This window comes from Mytilus galloprovincialis, chromosome 2 (genome assembly GCF_965363235.1).
Source record: "Mytilus galloprovincialis chromosome 2, xbMytGall1.hap1.1, whole genome shotgun sequence".
NCBI classification, from domain to species: Eukaryota; Metazoa; Mollusca; class Bivalvia; order Mytilida; family Mytilidae; genus Mytilus; species Mytilus galloprovincialis.
In genome coordinates, this window is record NC_134839.1 from 92820182 (window position 1) to 92832547 (window position 12366).

At 33.6% G+C, this 12366-nt stretch overlaps 1 protein-coding gene across 1 annotated transcript in view; it reads left to right on the forward strand.

Annotated features, from left to right (window-relative positions):
- LOC143064889 (uncharacterized) overlaps nt 1-12366 on the forward strand; it is a 29435-nt gene that overhangs the window by 13794 nt on the left and 3275 nt on the right. The window contains exons 9-15 of the mRNA XM_076238079.1: nt 510-720; nt 2643-3407; nt 3927-3968; nt 5686-5943; nt 8525-8682; nt 10998-11057; nt 11867-11974. Coding sequence (XP_076094194.1) covers nt 510-720; nt 2643-3407; nt 3927-3968; nt 5686-5943; nt 8525-8682; nt 10998-11057; nt 11867-11974 — 1602 coding nt within the window. The remainder of the gene's footprint in view (nt 1-509; nt 721-2642; nt 3408-3926; nt 3969-5685; nt 5944-8524; nt 8683-10997; nt 11058-11866; nt 11975-12366) is intronic.

Genomic DNA, 12366 nt, shown 5'->3' on the forward strand with positions numbered 1-12366 from the left:
TTATGTTGCCATTTACTTTGAGGTCCCTGTTAAAATTTTGTCATTTTTATTCAAAAGTAACGTCAAAATAAAGGTACATATTTTAATGCGTAAATTATAAATTGTCTGCTAAAACATTAGTTTTTACATTGTAGGATAATATAACATGGATGTGTAGTTGCTACTGAAATGGAGAAATTAATTTCGGCAAACATACCTATCTCTCTCCTTTGAATTAAAGCATAAACAAGTAAATGTTACATATTCCGACAATAATGGAATTTTGTCTTCGTAATACCAAATTTGTATAATTTAAAGATATAAATTTATATTCTACAACCTAGGCTGATTCTCAAAACTTGCAGATGTGAAGTAGTCATGTTATGTCCATTTCAACTCTTTTTTGTAAAAATATATTCACAAATCAGAACAAATAATAAACCAAAATATTTGCATGCTTAGATAATATTCCTGCACATTAAGATTGTTTATAAAACTTTACATTGAGTGGTTCCGTGTACATATTGCAGAGAGAACATTATCCAGACACCTATCAGAAGATGATGGCTTATACATCACGTAAAAAATCAGAACAGAATGGATTTGCTGAAGAGTTTGCCAGAGACATTGAAGCACGTGAAGGTCGTCAGGATGTCAAGGTTAAGCTAGAAATTGATGTATCAACAGAGTTAGCTGCAGCAGATTTGATTAAAAGTGGAGTTTTGAACCATTTATTGGAAGGTATTTGTTATTGACATAAATAAGCCTTTTTATACAACCATAAACATTTGCAGCCTGTTGTCGTTTCTTAAAAGAAGACATTTGGTATCCAGACACTATCTTGAGTATAAGTGTAGTGATCTCAATGAATGACAATCCAATAAACTACAATAACCAATTGATGCCGAATTTCATGCCACAATTGTTTCCTATACTATTATCCTATTTTGCAACAACAATAAACCTCTGATGAGGTTGCTGATAGGCTCTCAATTTACATTCCAATAATAATGCACTAGAACTCTTACAAAATATATTTTGACAGTTATCACATTTGTCTTTCTTGAGTAATTTCCCTTGACAAATGTCCTCTTTAGGCCACACCAAACTCATTCCTTGTTCGACGGACCCGCCCGCACCTATTTTTTTCAAAACAGAATTTTTTTATTTTTTTTATATTTCCGCTTCCCGCATCTGGAAATGTAATCATGTCCATTTCCTGCACCATTTTTTTTTGTTTTGTTTGTAAATATTATAAAAAGATATCAACATTTGTTTTTTTAAAATCTCATTCTAACCTGTTTATAACGATTTAAAACCTATAAGCACCCCAAAACACTGTGTAAATATCTGTGAGAATATTTGTTTCAGCATGAAACATGGGAGTGCTCCGATATAAAATAAAACAGCGGAAATACCTGTACAGAACAAAACATTGGTTTCTTTCCCCCTTACTTATATTCCCTATCAAAAAATGTTCGTTGTTAGAATAAAGTACAAAGAACTTCTGAATGATTTGCCTTCAACTGCAATTATATTGATGCTGGCGAAACAAAACTATACATAGCAGCTGCATGTTTATGTACCTGTCCTGATTGATTCAGGGGCCTGTTGTTCAGCAGTTATCGTTTGTAGATGTGGTTCATTGATATTTTCCTGTTTGGATATATAAATTAGATAGTTGGTTTTCCTGTTCGAATTGTGTACACCAGTAATTGTGGGGTCCCTTAAAGCTTGCTGTTTGGTCTGGATCAAAGCCCTGTGTAAAAGGCTGTCCTTTGACCTGTGTTTGTTATTATCAGGTTGTGAACAACCCTCCCTCAGACAAGGGGTATTAATGTTACTGTTGTACAAAAGAAAATAGAAATACCAAGGATTTGTATAGTGCTACTATACAAAACCTTTGAAAATTTTGATTTTTTTACTCAAAAAGAGGAGAAATACATAATATTTTAAACATTGTTTCTAAAAGAGGGGTTCACTTATTTTGAATAATATTAAATAAAGTATTAAATAATAATATTATAAAGTAAATGTGTTAACATGGTTAAAGTTCAGGAATATTACAAAATTCTTGGACATGTTTTGACCATTCAATACAAGATAGATATATAGTTCTTTGGGAACATATGAGCCCTTTTGTACTAAAAGATGTTTTTTACAAGAAATATATTATGACTTTAATATATTGACCCCTCATAAAAGGGATATTTACATTATAACATTAAGGGGTTGTTCCCAACCTGATTATGACTTAATGTAGATGGAGAATTAGCCCATTGTCAGTCACACATACATAGACCAGATTTCATTATACAATTATTTCTTGGTGAACATGGTGAACAGGGAAAAAATACTTCATAAATTAAAGAAATGTGAAAGTATAAGTCATAAATTGAGTTTTAATATAGTCAAAACCTACTATTTTATGTTTACAAAAAAAAATTATAATCGCTTGCCTTTACTTTTCCAGCTTCGCCTCAAAAATTTTCAAATTTAATATTTTTTTATTATAATTTTCAAATCGCTCGCTTGCCCCAAATTTTGGAGTCTAAAAATCCGTAGAACAAGAAATTAAATTGGTGTGGCCTTATGCCCACTTAACTTAAACATGTAGGTTTGTAACAGTCAATATGTGCAACAGCTTTGCTTTGTTTTTTCAGGAACTGGTCTTACAAAAGAAAATCTGAAAAATCTTAATTTGGATAGTTTAAAACCAGCCGCTCAAGAAACAATAGAAGCAGTGAAAATTGAGCCAGTAATAAAAAATGTGGACCAGAGATCAATGATAGAGAGAACATTACCTACATCTCAACACCAAACAGTAAATAGAGAATTTGAAAGTAAAACATTTTATCAGAAAAACTATGATCAGATGCCTTCATCGAGACAAGATGGTAGAATGTTACCTCAAAAATTTTCAGAAGAGAGAATGTTACCTAAATTTTCAGAAGACAGAATGTTGCCTCAAAAATTAACCGAAGAGAGAATGTTACCTAAAAAATTAACTGATGAGAGAATGTTACCTAAAAACTTATCAGAAGAAAGAATGTTACCTAAGAAATTATCAGATGAGAGAACATCACCTCAAAGGTTATCAGAAGAGAGAACATTACCTAGGCACCAAGGAGACAAAATGTTACCAGGAAAACCAGAAGATACACTGTTACCTTGGAATCAAGGAGACAAAATGTTACCAGGAAAACCAGGGGAAAGACTGTTACCTAGGCATCCACAAGAAAGAATGTTAGCAAGGAGATCAGAAGATAGACCTTTTTCTAGTCATTCAGAAGAAAGAATATATCCAGGAAGGCTAGATGATAGATTAGCATTCGGAAGGCCAGATGATAGATTAGCACCAGGGAGGTTGCCATTAGATCGATATGGAAGACCAGATGAGGATGAGTATTATAGACGAAGAATGTATGGTAAGATTTGGTTCCAAATCTAAAATATTGAATGAGTATTTATGTGACCTAAATATGCTAATGCCATCACTCCGAGTTCGTAGACTTTCATCCTCTAGTAACTTTTCTTCTGCAGTAAATAGGCCAGTTGGAATTGAAATTTGACCACTATTCCTTAGGATATCAAGTTAAAAAATGGAGTCCAATTATTTCCCCTTCCAACCAATATAGCTGATAAAGGTAAAAAGTAGCACCAAAATGCATGTATCTTTTATCTTGAAAACCATTTTGATAGAAAAATGTCTTGGTAAACATGAAACATAGGACACATGTCCATTATAACGAAAACTTTGGAAATTGTATTTCATTAGGATAAGTCACTTTGTACATTGAACCTATCTGAAGGTTTGATTTAAGAAACTATTAATGTACTAAAATACCATTAATTCTGATTTGGCACCCTTATTTACATACTTTGAAGTTTTAGTCCTATACTTGGGTAATGTAAACTAAAATTTTCGTCATTGTATATTTTTGTAGAAAGAAGATTATCAATGGATGATCCCTACTATGGAAGAAGAGGTTTGTCAGAAAATATGAAATTACTTTCTTAAGAGCATACCAGGGGTCACCATTTATAAGACCCCAACCTTCCAAAATATTTACAGCTCTTTATGATTGCAAAAAACTGAGAGATAAAAAACACATGTTGCTAAAAAAAATTGAAAATATCATTAATTGAATTGAATTCAAAGCTTAAAGGGGCACTAGCTGCCAAATTCATGTGACTTAAATTCTCATATTTCATTCATAGCAATGTTAACAAAAAAATCCAAACTATCAAAAAATTCAAATAAACAATTTACAGGACATGGTCTCAATAAGATGTTGCTTCGCTTCGTGTGAAATTTGGCCAATTATTTACCTTTGTTTCACTTTCAATGCTTTTCCTTTGAATACCTGTACACTGACAATGCATGCATTATCACTTTCTACGGGGTTAAATTGGAATTCACATGAATATGGATTTAATGAGGTCGAATTATTCACTTGCAAGTGAATAATTCATTATCAATGTTTATTAGCTTAATTTGACAAAATCGAACCATTTTAGCTGATAAAAGCAAATTACTATTTCACTTTTTCACTTTCATAAATGATTGAGCAAAACAAATCATACTTTTGATATTTTTATATATCTCGTAGCTAGTGCCCCTTTAAAATGCAGGTGAATTTTTTTTAGATATCTCAGCAATCAAATAATGGTAGATTGATTGTTTGATTGGTGTTTTAAGCAGTTTTCAGCGCTATGGCCTATTTTTATGCCCCACCTATGATAGTAGAGGGGCATTATGTGTTCTGGTCTGTGCCTCTGTTCGTCCGTCCGTCCGGTTAAAGTTTTTGGTCGAGGTAGTTTTTGATGAAGCTGAAGTCCAATCAACTTGAAACTTAATACACATTTTCCCCATGATATGATCTTTCTAATTTTAATGCCAAATTATAGTTTTGACCCCAATTTCATGGTCCACTGAACCTAGAAAATGATAGTGCAAAGTTCAGGTTAAAGTTTTTGGACAGGTAGTTTTTGATGAAGTTAAAGTTACATCAACTTGAAACTTAGTACACATGTTCCCTATGATATGATCTTTCTAATTTTAATTCCAAATTAAAGTTTTGACCCCAATTTCACGGTCCACTGAACATAGAAAATGATAGTGGGAGTGGGGCATCCGTGTACTATGGACACATTCTTGTTAAGACCAATTTTAATTGGAGGCAACTGAATATGCTAAATTAGTTGAGGAATCTTAGAGAAAATAACTGTCCCAACATTGACAACTTATTTTGATACCAGAAAGCTGAGACAGCTTATGCAGTAAACTCATTTATTTTCACATTTTGTCTTTTATGTCAATTTCACTTGTCTTGTTTTTGAATTTTGTAACATTTTTGGTGTATTTATGTTCAGAACAGAATTTCATATTTTATACAATATTTTTCTATGCCTGAAAGTCAACACAAATATAAATTTGACTAATGAAATTAGTTGGTTTACATGAAATGAAATCTTGGGGAAAAATAACATACTGATGACAAAAATTTGACACATTACTTAAACAAGATGAAAATTATTAGATTTAATATAAATTAATAATGGAATCAGGTCTTTTTCATGTCTCAATTTTGTTCTGGACTGTGTAAAGCATGACGTTAAATTGGTATACTAGTAGTCTGAATGTTTCTTAACTTCTTTGAAGTTTTGACAAAAACATGAAGATCTTGATTGGAATTGTTTTAGGTTTAAGGCCTCTTGAAGACCCATACTACCAACCTCCAAGATATCCTCCAAGAGAAGTATCTATCAAACCAGTAGTTGTAGTGGACTATGGCCACAGTAGAACTAAAAGTCCAGTGGAAGAGGTCAGAACTGGTCTGACGGAGGAAGAGAGGTCTTTTATGAAGAGAAAAACAGATGGAGAATTGACTGATGAAGAACTGTTTCAGGAATTCTTAAAATGGAAGAAATCTAAATCTACTCCAAAACCTCCTTATCAAGGTAGGATAGCTTTGTGATCTATAAAAATCAGTTAATTAAGTTCTTATTGGTAATAGTCGCAGATCTACTGTAAACTCAGAAATTATTGCAGGCATTTATTATTGCGATTATTGAAGTATGGATTTTTTTACTGGGAATATTCGCTCTTTAAAGCGCAAAATGATAGCGATTAAGTAAAATTCATGGATGGTGTTGTAAATGTGTATATTGGTTATTTCCAAGGAAAGGAATATTGTTATTATTGTATTTAGAGAGTTTATATAAGTTGTCAGAAGTTATTACTAGTATTTAGTATATTGAATGAGTAATTAACGTACGTTTTACCTTATTTTATTAGCTGTATCGATAACGTCATTTATGGCGCAACTTTGTCATGTTTTGTTCAGAACGTTACCGTTGGGTCAATATTTTAAGCATGAACCCAAAAGTGTTCATTTGGAGCTCTTAACTGGAAGAATTAATATGTCTATATTTGTTAATTCATAAGATTGTATTATTATAAGCATTTGCGTCGAGGACTCCTATATTTTATTTAAGCGTTTTACGTTATGTTTTTCTTCCTGCTTAGAATATTTACTTCCAGTAATTTGAAATAAATATGAGTGCAACGTCATGTTCGTCAGTCTTTGCTGTGTTTACATTTGGCTTGCAGCAAGGCTCAGCCTGGGGTTTCCTAGAGGTAAGAAGCAGCGCATTTAGCTGTATGCCTCACAGTTTGTATTATGAGTAAGGTTGTAGTTTAGAGGTAAGAAGCAGAGCAGATAGCTGTATGCCTTGCATTTATTTGTATCCGTATTTGTCATTGTAAAATTTAAGATAATACCTTTGGTCCGTACAAAAGTACAAGAAAAAGAATATTATTTTAGTAGTTCCGCCCCGTATGTTAATATTGTATTGAGTATTGTACGTGTATTGAAATCGAAGTTTAATAAACGTATCATTTTTGTCGAGCCTGCATCTTTAGTTGCAGAAAGCTCGACATAGGGATAGTGATCCGGCGGTGGCGGCGGCGGTGTTAGCTAACTTCTTAAAAGCTTTATATTTTAGAAGGTAGAAGACCTGGATGCTTCATACTTTGTATATGGGTCAACAGTTACAATTAATTCTCCATAGGCGGTAATGGTACGTTTTCCTCCGTTGCTCAGTCCATATTGTTTACTTGAACATGTATGATGGCTCATATCGAAGCTGGTACATTTATACATGTCTGGTTAAATTTTCGGGGTGGCAAGTGAGATTACTTTTTTCGCAAATTGCTGGACCCGGAAGATGGTGAAAAATGTCACTCTCCTCATGAAATAATCCCAAAATTCTGATCATAAAATTCAATAAAAAAATGTCCTTTCTAATAATTTATTTCAGGTCAAATCTACATATTTCTTTTCTCATCACATCAGCTCTATAAAACAGTTCTTATTGTTCATTTATGTCCATTTTTAAAATCACAGCATCCACAATTGTATGGCGGACTAATATTTTTTTTAATTACGTCATCTGAGTTCCTCATCTCAAGGTCTATTAGGGATCCTGACCCATTTGGAGGCCTCATGATACGAAGTTTCAATCAGTCACATGTCCAATGTCCTTGACCTCATTTTCATGGGTCAGTGACTACTTGAAAAAAAAGTTGAAACTTTTTGTAATGTTAAGTTCTCTCTTATTATAAGTAGTAGGATAACTATATTTGGTATGTGCATACCTTGTTTTGTGAGATTATTCGTATTTGCTGGCTTTAAAACTATACGAAAACATAGCAAGAAGCAGAAATTACGACAGATGGCATGAATCAGGATGCCAGCGTTCGGAATTATGAAAAATCCACACAGTAGCGCACATTGTAAAAAGTCTTTTCTTGCGTTAGAAAAAACGAAACTGAACAAAGATTCTGCGAACTTGGAACTGTGAATTGAATAAGATCTACATAGTACCTTGTTGAACTCATAAACTTTTGGAAACTTTGTATTGAAATTAACTTGATAATATATTTACAGTCATTCAATGGCAATTAAATTTATAGTCATAAGTATTGAAATCTAGTCCCTATTGAGTTTATTATTTTGAGGTTTTGTATTTTTAATGTGTTGTACAAGATTAAATAAATAATGAAATTTCAAATGTACAAATCTTATTTCTTTATAAATACACAGTGAATACCAGATTTGCATTATATTGACTTACTCCAAACTTTAGCTCAAATTTTTGTCAAATCATGAAAATTTTAGGTGATAATCTTTGTTGCAAAAATATCTGAATAAGACTGCAGATACTGTCAGAATGCAGGAAATTGCATCTAATTTTTCAAATTTTTTTTTTTTTTTTTGGGGGGGGGGGGGGGGGGGCATGCCCCCAAACCCCCTAGACGGTTTGTGCCACAAGGCACTCATCGAGAGTATTACTGACAATATTGCAAAACTACTGACAATTCTACTAATAGACATCATGGTGGGTAAACAGGGGTGTAGATCATATATTTCAAGTTTCTGTATTGTCCCTTGTTGACTTGTCTTCATTGCCAGGCATCAGAGAGAATCTTTAAGACAGACTATGTTCCATCACTTTAACATATCCTAATTTATTTCAGCTACTGTTACACCAGAAAATTACCAGATTCAACCACCTACAGCTTCAATTCCTGAGGTGACAATGGACCAACAGTCAATGGATTTACCTAGTTATACCACTTCTGACCACTCCAATCCAAAAACATCATCTGAAACTCCCAATAGTAAAGGTGTCAAGGTGAGTCAGACACACTACTCCAAAACATCATCTGAAACTTCCCATAGTAAAGGTGTCAAGGTGAGTCAGACACTCTACTCCAAAACATCATCTGAAACTTCCCATAGTAAAGGTGTCAAGGTGAGTCAGACACTCTACTCCAAAACATCATCTGAAACTTCCCATAGTAAAGGTGTCAAGGTGAGTCAGGCACTCTACTCCAAAACATCATCTGAAACTTCCCATAGTAAAGGTGTCAAGGTGAGTCAGGCACTCTACTCCAAAACATCATCTGAACTTCCCATAGTAAAGGTGTCAAGGTGAGTCAGACACTCTACTCCAAAACACCATCTGAAACTTCCCATAGTAAAGGTGTCAAGGTGAGTCCGACACTCTACTCCAAAACATCATCTGAAACTTCCCATAGTAAAGGTGTCAAGGTGAGTCAGACACTCTACTCCAAAACATCATCTGAAACTTCCCATAGTAAAGGTGTCAAGGTGAGTCAGACTACTCCAAAACATCATCTGAAACTTCCAATAGTAAAGGTGTCAAGGTGAGTCAGACACTCTACTCCAAAACATCTTCTGAAACTTCCCATAGTAAAGGTGTCAAGGTGAGTCAGACACTCTACTCCAAAACATCATCTGAAACTTCCCATAGTAAAGGTGTCAAGGTGAGTCAGACACTCTACTCCAAAACATCATCTGAAACTTCCCATAGTAAAGGTGTCAAGGTGAGTCACTACTCCAAAACTTTATCTGAAATTTCCCATGGTAAAGGTGTCAAGGTGAGTCAGACACTCTACTCCAAAACATCATCTGAACCTTCTAATAGTAAAGGTGTCAAGGTGAATCACTACTCCAAAACTTTATCTGAAATTTCCCATGGTAAAGGTGTCAAGGTGAGCCAGAGAGTTATTGATTGCATAACCTACAAACATTGATAATTCTTACATAATTAAGTAAATCTCAATGTAAAACAATGAAAAACAGATGCTTGGATTATCATGCCAAAATACAAGAAGTTTGGGCTATCATTTAAGAATGTACTACTCATTCAATTTGGTCAAGACCTCAAATGTTTAAGAAATTTCTAGATATAAGAGCTGATAGACTTTTAATGTGTTTTTTTAGACTAATTGCTTTGTTTTAACCAGTTGAACCTTGACATTATGAGTTAAGGTACATCTTTTCTACGAAGGATTTTTACTGTAAAATATTCTCAAATTCTTAAAGTAGGGACAGTAGTTAAACATAGTGAAACCAATTTATCACATGTGTCAATTTCTTTACCCTTAAGGCACATTATCTTACTATGATAATTTGTATACTTTCTCGAAGTAATATTTACCCTAACTTGAGTGATGTATAAAATTAAATATGACCTGCTACATTTGGTAATAAAATCTCAATTAGATAGTTATAATGCAGGTTTTTATATATAAAAAACAAACTGCCAAGCAATGTTAGATTTTCAAAACATTTTTCTTCACAAAATGGGATTTGACCCCATGCTTCTGAGATATATTGGCAACTGGGTCTTCACCGTTGTTAAACATCTAAACCATGCTGCCACCTAGGCTTATAGAAATACAGCTAGTAGAGTTATGTTATTCCTTGTCAGTTTAACCTATGTTTTTAACACGATGCATGATGTATAAATGCATACAAACAGAATACCTTGTAGATCAGCTATTTTTTGTCAGTCATTAAAGATAATTAGGAAGTACACTTCTAATTCATGGCCTCATTGCTTTCTATGTTGAATTCCTCAATTTAAAAGAGACACAGCACTTTCATTTTAAGTTCAAATAAAGTGACATTCATTGCATGTCAAAGCTACACTTTGTGGTGTCTTGTACTAAAAAAATCAACATACCTTTAATGGCATATAAGAAAGAACTGGTTCCTGGAACTTTGGATATACCAAAACAGGTACTTCAGATCTGACAAACAGGCAAAATATATATATCCTCTTTTTAAAATTGGGTGCAGTTTTTTTAAATATCTAAAACTATAAGTCATAAAGTGTTCTACAATGATCACCAGTCATTCAGCTCTCATTTGATACCAAAAAAAACATAAATATTCTACATGTTTAGAAGTTAAACTCATGCGTAGGAACTATTTTGTGTTGAATATGTACTACTTTCTGGTATGTGCTTTCTGGCCAGGCCCTAATTAGTGGTGTAACACCATTAATACATGTACCTCCATACCTTTTCCCTTGCGTTATAATGTTGTCGTGGAGAGCAATTCATAGATTTGTTAAGAAAAATGACAAGTTAAGAAACTCTCCTTATGGAATTAATGATGAACTTTGATTTCTTTCAGCCGAAAGGAACAGATGAGCTGAACCTGCCACCACAAGTACAAGAACTAATGTCTACTTTGGTAAGTACAAAAAGAGGGACGAAAGATACCAGAGGGACAGTCAAACTCATTAATCGAAAATAAACTGACAACGCCATGGCTAAAAATGAAAAGGACAAACAGACAAACAATAGTACACGTGACACAACATAGAAAACTAAAGAATAAACAACACGAACAACTTATGATGTTAAAAAAAGTCTGTGAGTGAAAAATATCTGTTTATTATTTACAAATTCATAATGTAAAACACAAGTTGACTTATGTAATGAACTTTGGTTGATGTTTATGATTTCTTAGAATGGTTTGCATGTTGTAGTAGGGAAAAGTGGTTATAAATATAGAAAGTTTTCCCTACAGTTCTGTCTGTGATACAAATCAATACATAAAAGAGGGACAAAAGATACCAGAGGGACAGTCAAACTCATAAATCTAAAATAAACTGACAACGCCATGGTTAAAAATGAAAAAGACAAACAGACAAACAATAGTACACATGACACAACATAGAAAACTAAAGCAACAGGAACCCTACCAAAAACTAGAGGTGATCTCAGCTTGGAAGGGTAAGCAGATCCTGCTCCACATGTGGCACCCGTCATGTTGCTTATGTGATGACAAATACGGTAAGTAGTCTAATTTCTAATTCATAATAGGTGTGATAGTCTTGCCTATCTGATTGAACAATGACTTTTTTTAATTGTCAGTTCCTTGTCAAAGTATTCTTCAACAGCAAATAAAATAACCAATGCTTTGAAATTTTATAAAGAAATGAATAATCAAATAACACTGTCAAGTATACAAACTTTAAATAATGATTTCTGTTGCAGTCCAAATCTATGATCAGTTCAGAGGATGAGGCTGCAATGGCATTACAGGTGTCTAATGCCCTGACTCAAGCCCTCCTGGAATATCAACTCAAAAACATATCTAAAGAGGTGAGTTGTAGTTCTAATGCCATGACCCAGGCCCTCCTGGAATATCAACTCAAAAACATGTCTTAAGAGGTGAGTTGTAGTTCTAATGCCTGACCCAGCCCCTACTGGAATGTCAATTTGAAAACACATTTTCAAAGAGGTTAGAACGGATTTTGCCCTGAAATATCAATTGAAACATATTCATATACAGATTCAGCTTGTTCATAGATATCAGGTTTTATAGATATCAAACAAAAGAAGTACTGGTTCAAACCTTTGATTCAGCTTGTCATAAAATGCAAGCTTTAAACATCAAAAGAACTGAGCACTGGTTCTAACCTCTATTCCACCTGTAATGTTATATCAACTGAAAAACATCCAAAAAGTTGAGCACTGGTTCTCAACTTCATTTG